Source organism: Chaetodon trifascialis, chromosome 19, assembly GCF_039877785.1.
Source record: "Chaetodon trifascialis isolate fChaTrf1 chromosome 19, fChaTrf1.hap1, whole genome shotgun sequence".
Lineage (NCBI taxonomy): Eukaryota > Metazoa > Chordata > Actinopteri > Chaetodontiformes > Chaetodontidae > Chaetodon > Chaetodon trifascialis.
In genome coordinates, this window is record NC_092074.1 from 17928557 (window position 1) to 17944954 (window position 16398).

Consider the following 16398-nt stretch of genomic DNA (forward strand, 5'->3'; position numbering starts at 1 on the left):
TGCTGTCTTTGCATAAGCAGCCGTACATAAGTTTGCATAAATTAAATGCGGTTTCAAATGTTATATTTATATATAATCAAAGAATACTTCAAAAAGACTAAGGCTAAGACATATATCCTCTATCACCTCATTTGAATGTGCAATCTAGTCTAATAATGTGAAATATATCCACTAAATACCAAAAAATTCCAACAATGGAACAAAAAGCAGGCCCATGGCATGTACACGTCTTTACAGATGGATGGGATAATTACAGTTGTCCTCCATCTCGATTTACTACTCACTACAGAGGAAACTGCTGTGTCTATTATACGGGGAGTATTGAATGAGTGAACTTGGACAGAGTTTAAGAATTGGGCCAAGAGTGCGATGCCAACTTTTGATACTTGATGCTTCGGTCACGTTTTGGTCAGTCCTCGTAAAGCGCTGAGATTCATTAACCAGCTCTAACAATGGACACCCAAGACAAACCTTCAACAGTGATGCGTATTTAAAAAAGACTGGTTTTAATGACAGAATCGGAGGGGAAACGCATCCTTTAGTCCATCCAGTGCGTTAGATGCTACTGTACAGCCGGAGTTGTCCACACAGAGAGGTCAGTCCAGGGGAAAGCATCTGCCTCTCGCTTCGTGGAGGTAAACTAACAGTACAAAAAAAAAAGGTTATCTGGAAAAGAACTATAAAAGGGAAAATGTACAACAAGGTTTGCAGTGAAACAGCTGGAGCCGCCCCTGAGGCAGAGGTAGCCCGAGTGTGGTACACTCTGCTCCTCTGGGTAAAGTCCTCGTAAAGGATTGTCTCTGTATTGCCGTGGTCTGCTTGTCTGCAGCACGTCCTCCTCCTCCTCCTCCTCCTCCTGCTGCTGCTGCTGCTGCTATACCACGGCGTACTGCTGATACAGCAGCTCCCGGATCTTGTAGTAGTCGTCACACAGGCAGCCTTCCAGGCCAATGCGTCCGGCCTCCGTCTGGACAAAGAGCACGAACATGCACAGGTCATGAGGGTCCACGCATGGAATTCATTAACACTTTGTTCAACACGGTTTCACTTTTAAACACTGACGCACAAGCTCTGCGCAGCCGACCTCCAAAAATAAACGTGCTTCCGGTTCGTTCCCACAGACGTTCACAGACTTGGGATTTAAATGTCTAATGAAGCAATCCACTTCCAGTTTTCCCATTGAAATAGCGTGCGCGCACACACACCCACACACCCACACACACACACACATTCCTTCTCCTCCGTTCTCTTTGATTTTATTTTCTGGGTTGCGTCTATTTTAAGTTCTTGTCAATTATGCATTTTGTTGTTGGTATCTTGGCTCGCTCCGACTTTTCCTTTTACTTTAGTTCTAAAGTTCTGCCTGTGATTCTTCTTCTTGTGTGTGTGTTTCTTCTGAGGTGAGATGTTTTCGTATGCCGCTGGGGTTTTTCATCCTACTTAGACAGGCTGTATTTGTTTCTCTTTGCGCTTAATGTTCCAGTTTGTGTTAAGCACTAGTATTTTACAGCGTGCAAATAAATAAAGCTTCACCCCTGAACCATCCAGAACCTCACTTGTTTTCTGTCATTTTCGGCTTAATGCAGAAATAAAACTATCAAACTGATAGGTTTTGTGACATTCTGAACAATTAGATTTCATCTCCAAGATTAAATTGAGTCTTTTAATGTTATATTATCTGACTGTGATCATAAATACAACACAATCCTGCCAGTCAAACCACATTACCTACACTACAACAACACCACTTAACTGCAACGCTAACAACCAGATTTTGGTTCACTGCCAACACCTGCTAACACACATCGGAAGACATCCACATACAATATATCTACAGCCTCCTGCCTCTGCTTCTCTAGACTCCACTTGCATTTCTTAGATGTGAAACAACTTGCCCGCCGCTCTGAACAGCGCTGATGGCTCGGGATGCGCAATCCATCATCAAACAAAGGGAGAGGCTGAATGTGTCACACTGCTTCACGACAGCATTAGTGTGTCTGATGGGGGCAGTTTTCAGCTGTGCATCGCCGCCTTCGATGACTCAAGCGACAGAATCGGAGGCAATAAATACTCCACTGGAAATGAATTCATTCTGTGTCTATTTGCTGCAGCAATAAATTATTGTTTGCAAGTTGTTTCAAAGGCTACAGCAGAAGTTTCCAGAAGGTGCAGACGGGAGATGTGACAGAATTCCATTAAAAGACTAGTTATGCACATATCAACTGTGCATCTCCTTTGCACGTCGCCTTAAATATAATTAATCATTATGGAATCAAACCAGAAGCTCGACAGTTTGACTGCATGGTTTTGGTTCAATGTGTCTTCTGTGCTGGCTGCTTTCCCTGTCGAGGTGACTAGTACCGCAGGGAGCTGGAGGACAGCTCGCTCGCTCGCTGAGCCAGTGGGAAGAACGCTTACCCTGCGGACGGCCACCATGTTGTTGCATACCAGCACTCCTCCCACAAACTCGGCCTGAATGCCCTCTCTCAGCAGGACCTGCTTGAAGTCAGACAGGCGGGGCTCGTTGATGAACACCGACTGATGCCCTGGAATCTGGAGGGAGGAATGAAGCGAGCGCCGGTTAGACTCGGGGATGTCTGGACTGCTTACACGCCCTTGTGGACACATACTGGGAGAAAAAACTTCTCCATTCACAAGTGTGTTTTGTTTATTGTTGCTTCATTTGCATGTTTGAGCTTCACTCTGCAGAATGATGTATGCTTGACACTAAAAGGTTGTTTTCACATTCATCCGCTGACCTGAAGGCATGTTCTTACGAGCATTATTCTGGGACATCAAAACTAGTTTGGAAGCCAATCACGGTCCAATGTGTAACTTATGCAAGTGTGATGGAGGAACTTGAATCCATTAGCGTGTGCGCACTGAGAATGTGCTTCTCACTGAAATCAGAGACCACCTCTTGTGACCAGCACTTAAACTCTTGAAATGAAAATCTTTGCATATTCATGGATAGATCTTTAGGGAGAATGAGGTAAATACATTTTTCAGAAGAAGGAAAAAAAACATATCAGACACTAATTATTATTCTAAACAGGGTGGAGATGATCTGTTATCTTAATGATGTATCACTGCAACAGCTTGGCTATGGAGTGTTGTCCGCCTAACCTCGTGTGGAGGCAGCGGCTCCAGCGTGGGAATGACGTCGCTCTCTTCTGACAGCTCCTTCTCGTCCTCCCCGAACAGATTCTTCATGGCACGCTGTGTCGCCACCGCTGTGGCGTTGTGGTCGATGCCAAGATCGGGGGCGACGTCCATGGCCAGCTCCTGGCCGTCCTCAGCCTCCTCTGTCACGCCCTCCTCCAGCATGACGCCGGTGTCCACCTTCACCACACGCATGTCCAGCACGCCGTCAATCCAGGCCAGCTCCGTGTCTTTGGCCTTGCAGAACTGAAGGGAGCTCACCAAGGAGTCTTTCAACCGCACCTTTAAAGAGGAGAAAACACTGGTCTGTCATGGGAGGCTGCATTTATGCTTTAGCTATAATCACGGCTAAAGAAATCAACCTTGTCACAGTTAACTTCTCGGCTCGATTAGAAAGTGTGAAGCCGACCTGGTAGATGTGCGTTTCACTGGTGGCGTCTACAGTCTCCTGCAGTTTGGGCGTGTAGACTTTGATGTCCTTGCTGAAAGCCTTGCAGAACTCAGCCAGGTCGAGGCTGGCTTCTGGCGGCCCGTGAACGATCACCAGCTGTCTGGGCTTCATCTGAGTGATAATTTTCTTGATGGAGTCGCCATCGGAGCGACCTTCGTAATCGATGTAGGTCACCCTCGCTCTGTAGAAGGAGGCAGGCGGGATAAAGCTCTTCAACACTGCTGATTTGTCAAACTGTTTAATAGCAGCACAGAGAAGACTTCTTGATAGGACTTTATGCATGAGAGATTTGCTGAGCAGACACTCAAACGGTCACACTCATTCGCACCCGGAGGCCATCCAACACACCACAGCGCAGTACCGCTGGCCTCTGATCAGCTCTAGTGGCAATTTATGAAGGGACTTAAACCTACGGTGCTCTTGTCACAGATGGATTTAAAGGATCACTGACCTGATCTCAAGATTTTCGATGCTGCAGATGCATTTGGTGGGAACAACGGAGAGATCCTGGTCCATGGGCTCATCGCCGTTGGTCAACCCAGATTCCAATTTGCTTTTCTCCTCCTCTGTGGCTTGCAGTTCAGGAACTAGAAACTCTTCTAGCCTGTGAAAGAACAACAATAGCTTATTGATGATGGCAGCAAACACAGACCAGTGTAGTTTCTCTGTATCCATCTGATGTTCACATGTATCAGTATTGTTTCACCTGATGATTTCCCCGTACTCGTCCCATTTGATTCTCTCTTCGTGTGTGGGGAACATTGGGTAAGACTTTTTGGCTTGTTTGAAGAAACTGCCTTTGCGGCTGCCCTCGGCCTTCATCATCAGGTCGTGGTGTTTCGTTTTCACTGTGGCTGGCTGGTCCAGATCATCGTCCATATCGCTCTCGTCACTGGAGTCAACATCCACCCTGCAAGTGCATGAAATAAGCATTAAATGTGTGCATAATTTTTCAGAGGACAGGCAACAGATTCTTGTTCAGCTGCAGAGTAGAAATTATGTCTTAAAGTATCATGACTCATCTCCCATTTGCAGATTTCTATTTAAATAGCCTGTTTTAGATTTGCAATCTAGACCACCATTTGCATTTCTGTTGGCTTTTTATGTAATTGTCTGTTGTCTGTGTTTTGTAACACTAACAGGCATAAAACACCATCAAAAACAGACAGCTAACCCGGCCGACCCGAGTCTATTTCTACTGGCACTTACTCTTTTGCTTGTTCAAGCTTCTTAGCCGCCTCTTTCTTTATTTTATCTTTTTCGAGGTATTCTTCCAGCTCCTTGCCTTCGAGCTTCACTCTTTTCCTCACCTGTCATAATGAGAAGAGTGAAAGATGGATTACGGTGCAAAAGACAGAATGACACATTTTGTTGTTTCGTCAGCTGGGTCTGAATGTGAGAGACAGTAACTCCCCACGGGGCAAATGCTGCATGAAGAGATAAATCGAAACCCTCCGTAACAGGAAAATGGGCATTGTGACTGGTGGCCTCACCTCCAGATCCAGCATCCTCTCTCCTGGGTTGTCGATGAGGTAGCGGGCCAGCGTTCCGGGTGTAGTCCGGTAGGTCAGAATGACAGAGTTTTTGGCGTCTTGGCACCACTGGATGAAGAGCTCTCTGGAAAAGCCAGATTCGAGGTCTGGCTGGCTGCAAAGGACCACCTTGGGACTGGGCACCCGGGCCAGGTCAGCCAGACTGTGGCACAGGGTTAAGTGGCGGAACTGGAAGGGGTTGTTTCTCTTGTCTTCAAAACACCTCATGAGCTTATCACTCATCCACTCCACCTACACAAAGCCAACAGATTAACAATTATGACTGATGAACAAAAAGGGACTATTATTTATTAAGTGTGAAAATTCGTGATTGATACCTGGGACTTTGAGAACTCCACCACATTATAGCTAACATTGTTAAGCAGAGCGAGTGGGTAAACTCCCAGCCCGGCATCCTTTGTCCTCCAAATCTGGTCCAGGAGCTGAGCCAGCTCCAAAACACGCCCAGCTGTATCCACAGCAATCAGGACATTACCGTCACCACGAAGGGTTTCCATGACATTGGCTGTGGGTAAAAAGAATATTATCGAAAATAAACAGTGATTCCAATATATCTTAAGTGATTATTAATGCGAATACAAATCTGACTACAAGAAAATTGGGACATAAATAAGACAGAATGTGAGAACAGATCATTTGATATGTTTTTTTGAGATATACTCAATTATATACAGTACAAGGCGATATATTTAATGTTTTACCTCAGCAACCTGATCAATATATATGCGCGTGTGTGTGTGTGTATACTTACTGAGGAGCATCTCATCTCTTTGCTTGCGACGTGGTTGTACATATGTTGCATTGAAGGAGTCTGTGATAAGTAAAGAGGGACGACTGATGCTCTCCAACGTGCAGCCGTTGAGGTGGCTGGAACAGAGTAATAGAGTAAAAAAAGGGTAAGACACCAACAGCCAAACTAAAAACAACCTAAACAAAAAAACAAAAGTCCATTTCATATGAATGCGTTGTCCGTGCTCACATCTCTCTCTTGTGGTTGAAATCCACAGCATAAACAACCTCCTCCTCCCCATCCTTCACAATTTTCCAGATGGTACCTCCAATCATGTGACCAGCTGGGAGAGGGGTGATGGAAAGACCGTGCCCTTTCCCTGTCAGGTAAAAAGAAAGAGAAGAAACACTTGTGATACACAAACACGGGGTGGCTCCTGACCTATAAGGGTCTGTAACTAACTGACCTTTCAGGTTGACAATCTGAGAGTATTTCAGCTGCTGGATTTTATCAAAAGCACAATCCACATCATCAAGGGTGAACAGTGTGAAGTCTTCACTGTTGTTTCGGGACTAAGTGGAGAGAAGGAAATGATAAAGAAAGCAACTGTAATCATGTAATCGTGCTCTATTAATAGATAAATTAACATGTGTGACGCTTTCCCACATCCCCTTCTTACCTGATACAGATCATACATGAACATCTGACCCATCTTGTAGACAGGAATTGTAGCATAGATAGTACAGTTCAGACCCAGTTTGCCCACAGCGTATGGCAGGGCTCCCAGGTGTATGGGGTCAGGGTGGGAGAGGAGTACAGCATCGACCTGATGAACGTATCTGGAGGGGGAAAATGGACATGACACACTTGTTTTAATTCACAGAGCAGATAGGAAACTGATGTAATCAGAATATGGATACCATAATTACCGTTTCATAGCATCAATGATGTCCATTGAGAAGTTCTCATCCCAGCCACAGTCCAGGAGGAAGCGGAATTCATCCACCTGCAGCAGGTAACAGAGGGCCGACTCCTCCTGAACCCCTGACACGGCTGTCAGCTTGATAATGGACGTCATTTTTCTTCAGTTGTAACGCTGAAAGTAGTGAAGATGAACATTAGGTCACGCTGACCATAACGCAAACATCCTCATTAACAACAGAGTCACCTAGCTAACGTTACGTTCAGCTGTGTGGTCGCTTACGACTTTTCTACGACTACAAATGAAACCAAACTCATTCAATTCAAACAACAAAGAAAAAAACACGTCTTCATTGTGAACTGAAACTGTACGATATTATACAGCACAAGTTCGGACTGTAGAATACTTGGCTAGCTTGTCGGGCAGTAAGTTAATTAAAAGTAAACTGTTGCTAGCCACAGCTAACGTTAACGTTAGTTCGCGCTAGCATTAACGTTAACAAATTACCCGGCAAAGTCTGTCCAGTTAGCATGCTAGCTACATTTTAGCTTGTGGGTGTAAGTGACTTGGATGGACAAAAGAGCGTGCAACATACCATTAAATGGGAGATAATATAAATATTCACCCGTTGGGATAGAAACACAACAAGTGGATATTCTATAATTCCAACATTAAGACATTTTGGCTAGCGTTTATAAATACACACTGTATCTAGCAAACGCGTTAGCCGCATCGTCATATGTGAAAGGGCAAAGGAGCGTACCAAGTTTGGCGGTGTTAACGCAAACTAATTTCGTTACAAAACACTGAACGCTCATTTTATCCCACTATATTTGCATGAATGTGCTTTAACTTTATTTTAGTAGGCTGAGAGTGATATAATTATCCTCTCCAAGGGCCAATGATGTTAATAATACTGTTTTCATTCTTCAAATAACACTGTCGTGTTTTGACAGTTGGTAGAGTCCTATGTCCTCTGCCTAGCGAATGAAGAGCTGAAGGCCACGACTGGCTGTAAACATAAGGTAAAATTTTATATATTCCAACGTCATGTCATTTTATTGTTTATGCCATCGTACTCCAACACATTAATTGTACTAAATTCAACTAATTCAACTAACTAATAACTAAAAGAGACACCATTTTCAACGAAAACAGACCTATTATTAACGCTAGCTAGCTAACTGATTGGTTAGCCAGTAGCTGCAGCGGTATTGCTGCAATTATCTTATGATAGCTGGGGTTAAAAGTGTGTAAGGTAGCTGTATTTTGTAGCATTTTAGGTCCATATTGTGTGTAGATATAATGTTGTGCACAGGTTAGCTGTGTACATATCTGCCGCATAAATGGTTTTAAGCAATCGTCCTTGCACTCGCTGGCGTTTTAGAAAAGTAAACTTTTGGTTGATTATTGAGGTTTAGAAATTACCTTCACTTAACAATAACTAGCTCAGAGCTCTGTTTTTCAAACGTTAACAACAGTAAGATGTCGAAAGAATACTTTACCCTCCATATTTTTTTTGTCAGCATAGTCCAAATGGTGTCTGCAAATAATAAGCTTGTGTAAAGACAAAAGGCTGGCATGTAAAGGCTGCATCAGCCATGATTTGTCAATATACAGTTTTAGATGTGCAAGCTTTTCAATTCTCAATCAGCCAATGAGCTATTTGTGCATCAGCTTTAGTATCACACAAGTTTTGTGGAGGTTTTGTATAGTAAGATGGACTGTCCTAAAATAATTGGGAGCCTTGTCTCCTGTGTAGGTCCGCGGATGCGATGGGGAAAATGTCATTTAGTAATGGTTAATCGTTTCATGCAGATCCAGTGTGATACCGTCTAGAGGTTTTTTAGAAGTTTTTTGACAAAATACAGGAGTGAAATGTTATCCTGGCCTCATGTGGGCACTTCTCTGCATCCAGTACTCCGTGTCATGCAAATGTTGCTCTGGTTTGTTTCAGTGGGCTGTGATTCCCAGATCTGCGCTGCAGTGAAGCTACAGCAATGCTGTGATCTTGATTAGCCCTGTGATGGTTTTCAGATTAATGTCAATCATTGCCACAGATTTTGTGATACACTGTCTTGTGCTTATTTCTGTAGGAACTATGGTGAACTTTTTAGCACTTGCCCGTGACCACTGGACAAACATCTTTTTGCCCCTGGGCTTTGCGATTGGATGGTACCTTGACAAACAGCAGGACAAGAAGCTGACAGTTTTCAGGAACAAAAGTGTTTTGTACGGAAGGTAATTAAAAAAGCTGATTAGAGCATCTAATTTTATGCATTTTACCTTGTCCATTTGCTATATATAAGCAGAGGTCAGTGTACTACTTTGCAATTGTTATGTCTGACTGTGAGATAGTATGCATTTTAAAAACTTGTCTCACATAAAGGTCATCTAATGCTAATGTTGCTCAAGGCTTCTGCAGCTTTCTAACTTCTGTTCTCTTTAGGGAGCTGAAGCCTGGTGAGCAGATGACATGGAAGTAGACGGCCCCTACCTGCAATGTGTCCTGTCATCTGTGGTGTGAATAACTGTTGGGTGGCCCTCAAATCAGAATATTTAAGACTTTTGAATCTGTGTTTTGGAGTTGGATCACACAGTAATCTGTAATATTTTGAGTTGTATCAACCAATAATAAACATGTCCTTTCATCAAAATCATTTGGTGCTTGTTGGTGATTTTGGTTGCATAACACACATCATTAAAAAAAACTGAAAAGACTGGTTTATTTGATCCTGAACACAGACCACTCATAAGCAGGCTGTCCAGCATGACTATTCCAGTGAAACTAATGAAGACTACACAGGACGAGACATGTTTTGCATTGAAGATCTTATTTTGTACAAAGGCAATTTGAATCTATTCAAGCAGTCAGCATGACTGAAGAGTTTGTGGCCACTACAGAGGTTCTTCAGTGTGGATGATCCCCCTCTCAAAAAGCAGCTCAGCCAAAGCGATCTGGAGGAAAAAAAGCCACATGAAAAAGTCAAACTACTAATATCACAATCACACAGGCTCAAGTATTTATCATTTGGAATAAATAACTGTCAAACGGGATGTGTTGTACTAAGTCCATGGACATTAGAGAAGGGTGAGAACATGCCTATGACCAAAAGACAGCATGCATACCCTGTCCTCTGCAAAGTCACACGGCAAACTGCCCACTGTCACAAATTTAGGATATGAATGGATCAGAAACTCCACGGCGTCTGTGTGCTGAAAGAAAAACAATATGTGGTGACGCCATCGCTCAGACTCGACGCAGAAGACATTCGATTTCCACAGATCTTCAAATCTACCTCGGCTTTTATTTCGAAACTCTTGAGCTCCTCTTTGTGGTAAACTCTGGAGTTGTCTGTTGTGTAGAAAAGATGAACAGCTTCTCCATCACTGCATAACCTGGGAAGACAGAAAGCTTAGCTGCATCACATGATGAACTTATGTTGCCATTTTTTTCACATTTCTGTGTTAATGGATCATTAAAGCAGGTGTTGCCTGCAGTGAAATGCAATTAAAAGTTGCACTACCTTGCACATCCAGCACGCAGAACTCTGACTCGGGTCTGCGCCGTGAATTGTGCGCCTGCGTCCGTAACTTGGCCACGCTCCCATCGAACAGGTGCTCCGTTCACACTGCTCCCCAGTTCATCTGAATTGGCATGAAACAGAAACAGAAACATCATGGATCTCAATTTCTAACCACCTTCATGCAGTAGCACAATTTTCATCTGAATTAAGTGAAATAATTCCCCAATCCATCTTATACCTGGAGTGAGCATGGGAGGAAGGCAGTCATGGAGGAAATCTCTGGCTTTCTGATCCACGGCAGCGTCAACCGCGGCGTAATTTGTTAGCTTCTTCATCAGACTCTCAATTCGTGAGAAGAATTTCGTCCTGCGTGGGTCATCCTAAACACACGAGGGGGTCACGGGTCACTGGTGAAAAGTCAAGGATGGTGACAGGAAGTGACAAGCAAACACAGAAGTACTGATTAATCACCTTGTCAGAGTTCTGTACCCCCATGTACGTCAGGTAGTCAAGAGGCAAGCCCTGTCTGAACTCCACATCCTCCTCCATTGCTATTTCCAAGGCTGCTGGAACCACCTGGAAAGGGGAGATAAAAAGTGGAACGACCTTTGGTAAATGTAAAAATGGAGCATAAAAACCTGGTTAAAGAGAGCCTGTTTAAATTCCTCTTCACAGGTCCTGAAGCTGAGAGTGGAATTGTTTATCTATTGCACCATTTTTGTCCATAAGTATCACTGGAATAATGCACACCAGAACTATCTTCCTCCCATTTTCTATAAATTTGTACACATGCAATGCAATGTTTTGCGTTTGTGTCGTTTAGCTTGACGACTCTCCTACACATTAAAACAGACTAGTCGTCACTGTAAACTGGCGATAATTCACACGCTTCTTGTGTTTCGGGCTTTGTCCTCTCCTTTGGTGCAGAGTGCTCACTGCTGTGGCACTTCTGCAATCAAACAGTCGGGTGGTACTGGAACATTTTTTTCCTTTGGATTATCTCTGGATTAAAATTTGGGTGTCTTTTCTGTGTGTTAAACCACGTGGGCCATCAATCCTCAGACTAACTTTTCTTCTGTTTATTCCAAAACAAACATCTGTTGCTGCAGCTGCAAACAGAAAAAGCATCACTGCCTGCGGAAATGTACTTTCATAATGTGGCTGTAGATTAATAATGTTCGCTGCTGCCCTATGTAAATCAAAAACAGAATCAAAAATGGAAAATGTTCTTTGACCTCATGCTGCCCTTTGTTAAGCACTTAGACCAAAGCCTTTGCCTTCATCTGTAGTTAAAAAAAAGTTTTTTATTTTTAAACTGAACTTTAAATGATAATCCACGGGGCTCTTATATTTAGGATTTGGTCCTTGCCTGAGTGCACTCATCGCTTTGGTGTTTTTGGATTGCGCCAGCCGCAGATTTACCAAACGAAACTTAGTTCCTCTTCTTCTGTGTTCATAAAAACCTGCTGTTGCTGCAGCTGCAAACAAAAAAATGCTGAATTTCCTGTGCACCCTTTTTCCAGGAAGAACTGAATGTGATTAGATCAGCAAATTGAAAAGCTTTCATAAAGTGGCTGCAGGTTCAATCACAGGTATCATATAAGGGAATGCTATTGGTTATTACACACCTGTAATGCTGTCAATAAGTGTTTGATGTAGGAAACAACTTGCAGCTGCTAATGTCCCCATGCCCTGACGTGGCCTTTTGTTAACTATGCAGGCGCGTACCCTGTGCAGCAGATCCCCCCAGCTGTTCTTCTGGTAAGAGGAGATGGTGATGTGGAGGGAGTGAGCATCTGGGAGGCAGTCGCCCTGGTGGATGAATCCTCGGGGGAAGTAGAGGAGATCCCCGGCTTCTAGCACCACCTCCAGGATCGGCTTCCCAATGTCTGCCTGATTAAAGTTTGCTGGAGAGGAAACGCAAAGCCGTCACGTCTGAGCAACAACAGCTGTGTGCTGTACGGTTTATCAGCTCCAGACAGATCACAGGTAGACAGATGGGACAATGCAATGAGACGCCTTTCTCTGTGGAGATGTGTGTAAAGCTAGAGATAAATGACTTTCACTGCGAGAAAAAAGACTGGAAAAGAATTTTTTTCTTCAACTTACGACTTGACAGCACAGGCAAGACCTCATCTTCTGTCCTAAGAAAAAGTCAGAAAAACAGCTTCACCGCGTGTTCCTTGTTAAAGTTCACAAACAGCACAACAAAAGAGCAGAAACAAGTTGGTGTGAATGTTTTAAAGGTTCCTCTCTCACCTCGGGTTGTACACTCTCCAGTGTTTCTTCCCCTCCAGCTGGACCACAAACGCCTCGATGTCGTCGTAATGCGGAGCGAAGCCTTGCGTTCCAGGTGGTGTCAGATATCTGGTTAAAGGAAAACAGACATTTAATAGCAGTTGAAAGTATCCAAAACAAGGTTTTCAGGACAATGCCTGTCCAGGATACCTACATGTTGGCTCCTGCCATGCTGCCGAACTGCTCTTGGAGGATGGACAGCACGTTCCACACCGTGGAGGAGAAAGCCTGCGGATTCAGCATGCGGAGGGAGCAGCCGCTCTGGGAAATGGAGACACGGGGACGATGATGATGATGATAATTACTTTGTTGTTCTGTGATTACAACAGCCACACTCTGGGACGAGCACTCGCTTTTCGATCAGTGTCCAGGCCAGCTTGGACAGATCATTTTGAGTATTATTATATTATAGATGAGTGATGCATACTGAGGTTAGAGGCAAACATTTCCCAGAATCCGGCCACAGGATAATATTCCCAAAACATATAAAAATAAGCACAGGCAGTGTTTATAGAACACGCAGCGCAAATAGGGTCAGCAATTAATTTCATTAAACAAAGCTTCCTTAGCGTTATGTACACTCGATGTATAAAATTATAGTGAATTTGCTGGTGATGAGGGTTTCTGGAGGCTAGCAGCGTGTTGGACCAGACCTTGCTCCAATCAAAAGCTGGGTCCAGGTCCAGGATATCAGCCCTCATAAAGCATCCACTGCCAGCAGTCTTTAGAAGAGAGCTGTGAGAACTTATGATGATGATGATTACTGATCTACAAGCAGCGCAGATGGTGCACTGACACGGTTAGTGCACTTAACGCAAAATGACTTCCAGCTTGCGGCACAGAAAACATTAAAATTAATTTATTGCTTAATGCATAAACATACATCTGTTTTTTTTAATGAAGTTGGTCCTGGAAAATTTGAAAGTTAGACGGAACTTTAATGACCCCCACTGAGGAAGCTGGTGCAGCTAACTCGCTGCAAAGGGCCCAATTATAAGGAATGTAATCCAACCATAAAAAGATGCAGAATCACGGTTATGTTGCTTTAGAAATAATCACAAACTGTGTACAGATCTGCCTCCTGCATCAGTGTGGTCTTACCTCATAGAAGTCCCACACAGTGAACGGCAGGGCTCGCCCTGGAGGATTGTGAGTCTCTCTCGTCCCATTAGTGTAGCTGGTGACATCCAGGTTCACTCCATACTGAACATCCTCCTAAAATTAAATATCATTCAGTCATTTTCTAACCGACTGTTAAAATGGGAAAAATCTGCACTCATTTTCACATAATAACAGGACTAAAAAAAAGGGGCAATCTAGCTCCTATTTGGTTTCTTTCACTGAATCTAAAAAATGAGAGCAAACTTCATAGAAATTCCCCTGATGATTATCAGATTATGCAATTACAAGTTCAAGAAGAGGCAATGTCTGTAATTAATATTAACCACTCAGCAAAATCAGGCTTTGTTGGGCTCTTCCAGTGATGGAGAACAACCTTTGAAGTGGCAGCAAAGCCTGCCGATGCGAGTCAAAATAATGCTGTGTGAAATGTGAATGTGAAAAACCTGTGTTGTTAATAACATACAAATTGCTAAACAGGCTGTCTGTGAAATGCTTCAGATCATTACCTCTCTTAATATGCGATCAAACTCCTCCGTGGAGAAAAGTCCCTTGTAGTAATGTGGATTTTTACGTTGAACAAGGATGGGCTTCTTTTCCCATGTCTCCCTGAGGAAAGAGGACAAACATCAGCCAGTGAACGCTCCAAGAAAAAGATGGCACCTTTGTACAGAGTGGATTCTTTGTCGTTTTGTATTGTATGACCCCATTGTTTGCTGCCTACTGACATGAACATCTTCCTTTAAAGTATTTACATCAATCATCAATGCACATTTACAGACAGACATACAGCCAGCATGCTCATCTGTACCTGAAGAAGGACTTGGCAGGAATGGGGTTGATGAGCCACTGGAACAGCTTGCTCGCTCTCTCCCTGCTGTTGCTGACTTTTGTCAGATCGGCCAGAAAAGCATCCAGAGCCTCACCGTCTCCATTTACACTCTCCTCATCATGCATCTGAAGCATACAGACTCCATGAGCCACAACTGAATAGCATGATTGTTTTAAGTTCAAAAATACTACTACAGATATTCATAGATGTGGTCACGAACATACAACAGGTGCACATTTACCTGTGGTGTTCCCTTTGGCCCCTCCTCTCTGTGTGCAGACTTTAGGGGGCGGGGCTTCCTCCGCACTTTCTTCCTTTCAGGCTTTAATTGAGCTTTACCTGTGTTGCCCTTACTGTCTCCATTCTCCCTTTTCTTTCTCTTCTTCTCTGGCACCTACAACACCACACAAGTTAGCATTAAACTAAACAAAGTCAAGCTACACAGTCAGTCTGGAGAAAGGGAGATAGCATATGTAGCATGGTTTGATCAGTAACTCGCTATCAGGAGGACTGTGCTGGTTTGAGCACCGGTCCTCGTGCAGCTGCGACAGACATGTCTACCACAGACACTAAACCAGCATCAATCGGATTATTTCAATCAAATCTACCTGCGGGGAAACCTTCGAAGCAGGAGCGGGCACGTCTCTTGAAAACGTTTGATACAAAGCAAAAGCTGACATGTGTTTTCTCTCCATTTTCCTGCCGTACGTCATCACCCTGCGACTGCTGGAGGTATCTCTTCTTCGAGGGCTATTAAGGTACATTTGCTCTCTGGTAGACTCACTACTGCCACCCATAGACTTTATACTTGAAGTTACAGCCTTGAAAAGCTGTAAGAAGCTTATGGGACCATCTGAAAACATCTTTTTCTTAACAAATGCACTTTTTTCAGTTTTTTTTAATGGTTCAACAAATACACATATAAGCAAGCAAATGAAATAAGATTAACACACAAACAGGGTGTAAAAAAGAAGAAAATGTTAAGCAAACAAGTAAAAAATATTTTATTCTTCAGCAAATACAATAAGGTATTTTCCCTTCATTTATCAAAAATGTAAGTTTTTCAAGAGCAAAACAGTAATGGTCCATTGAGACAGAGTTTCCACTACTAAGACTATTCTGTGTTTCCTTAATCAGTAAGCAGAAGACTGTAATTTTCTCATTTGTTGCTGTACATGTTTAAATTTGAACATGAGAAATTACGAGCAGATACTGTATTTCACTTGGTCAGTTAATTCACATTTATATGCTCAGTCTGACTTACAAAGTTGACTACCTTTTTAAATAAAAGGTCAATTAGATTCATGCTGTGTGACTTATGTGCTGTTTAAGTGTATTTCATAGTCTACTGCACATTTAAACAAGCTCTTCTGGTGTTATTTCCCACATCCCATAATGGTAAAATCAATTTGTTTATCATGCATTGCATCAAATCATCTCTTCTGAATTATTGGTTGTGTATGTTCGTTCATTACTCTTTTACAGCATCTGTGCTTATGGTCTTTGTTGTACTGTTTAGCTTCTTGTTTTTCAGTTTTTATGAACTGTCTTTTGTAAGACAGTACTGAGCATATAACAAAAACAAGCAAAAAGAAACAAATAAAACAACTATCATGAAGAGGTGCTGCAGACCTTGCCATCTGTAATATCCATCTTCAAATCAGAAAAAATATATGACATAAAATATTTGTTAAAAATGATTTAAAAAAAAGCATTAACACATGTTGTTTCAAATAAATATTTTATTATATGTTAAAATATTAGACATTTAAAATATATATTATCTCATGGAAAGCTTTTCATT

At 42.8% G+C, this 16398-nt stretch overlaps 3 protein-coding genes across 3 annotated transcripts; 1 reads left to right on the top strand and 2 right to left on the bottom strand.

Annotated features, from left to right (window-relative positions):
- Nucleotides 1-484: 484 nt before the first annotated feature.
- Nucleotides 485-7561, bottom strand: cpsf2 (cleavage and polyadenylation specific factor 2). The gene is made up of 15 exons (XM_070988179.1): nt 7414-7561; nt 6826-6992; nt 6576-6735; nt 6363-6468; nt 6146-6275; nt 5918-6033; nt 5484-5671; nt 5107-5397; nt 4823-4923; nt 4320-4523; nt 4065-4217; nt 3572-3794; nt 3127-3444; nt 2419-2553; nt 485-967 (listed from the first exon to the last, which is right to left on the bottom strand). The coding sequence occupies exons 2-15, from the start codon at nt 6972-6974 to the stop codon at nt 875-877; spliced, it is 2367 nt and encodes a 788-aa protein (XP_070844280.1). The 5' UTR covers nt 6975-6992; nt 7414-7561; the 3' UTR covers nt 485-874.
- A 156-nt stretch (nt 7562-7717) lies between these two features.
- Nucleotides 7718-9478, top strand: LOC139347283 (NADH dehydrogenase [ubiquinone] 1 beta subcomplex subunit 1). Its single transcript, XM_070986746.1, has 3 exons — nt 7718-7843; nt 8915-9059; nt 9268-9478. The coding sequence occupies exons 2-3, from the start codon at nt 8920-8922 to the stop codon at nt 9302-9304; spliced, it is 177 nt and encodes a 58-aa protein (XP_070842847.1). The 5' UTR covers nt 7718-7843; nt 8915-8919; the 3' UTR covers nt 9305-9478.
- A 43-nt stretch (nt 9479-9521) lies between these two features.
- On the bottom strand, nt 9522-15316 carry riox1 (ribosomal oxygenase 1). Its single transcript, XM_070986745.1, has 15 exons — nt 15203-15316; nt 14836-14988; nt 14574-14719; nt 14272-14371; nt 13745-13858; nt 12798-12904; nt 12605-12712; nt 12455-12489; nt 12074-12252; nt 10817-10921; nt 10584-10725; nt 10346-10466; nt 10118-10217; nt 9948-10034; nt 9522-9776 (listed from the first exon to the last, which is right to left on the bottom strand). The coding sequence occupies exons 1-15, from the start codon at nt 15305-15307 to the stop codon at nt 9717-9719; spliced, it is 1662 nt and encodes a 553-aa protein (XP_070842846.1). The 5' UTR covers nt 15308-15316; the 3' UTR covers nt 9522-9716.
- Between the last annotated feature and the right edge of the window lie 1082 nt (nt 15317-16398).

Excerpts from the sequence above, each read along its gene's own strand:
- cpsf2 (XM_070988179.1), bottom strand. The coding sequence starts at position 6,974 with ATGACGTCCATTATCAAGCTGACAGCCGTGTCAGGGGTTCAGGAGGAG. Across the intron at positions 5,672-5,917 it reads AAGAGATGAGATGCTCCTCA|CCAATGTCATGGAAACCCTT; the intron begins GTAAGTATACAC and ends TTTTACCCACAG. Across the intron at positions 3,445-3,571 it reads GTGAAACGCACATCTACCAG|GTGCGGTTGAAAGACTCCTT; the intron begins GTCGGCTTCACA and ends TCCTCTTTAAAG.
- LOC139347283 (XM_070986746.1), top strand. The coding sequence starts at position 8,920 with ATGGTGAACTTTTTAGCACTTGCCCGTGACCACTGGACAAACATCTTT. Across the intron at positions 9,060-9,267 it reads AAAAGTGTTTTGTACGGAAG|GGAGCTGAAGCCTGGTGAGC; the intron begins GTAATTAAAAAA and ends TGTTCTCTTTAG.
- riox1 (XM_070986745.1), bottom strand. The coding sequence starts at position 15,307 with ATGACGTACGGCAGGAAAATGGAGAGAAAACACATGTCAGCTTTTGCT. Across the intron at positions 13,859-14,271 it reads TTGATCGCATATTAAGAGAG|GAGGATGTTCAGTATGGAGT; the intron begins GTAATGATCTGA and ends ATTTAATTTTAG. Across the intron at positions 12,490-12,604 it reads TGGAGAGTGTACAACCCGAG|GACAGAAGATGAGGTCTTGC; the intron begins GTGAGAGAGGAA and ends ACTTTTTCTTAG.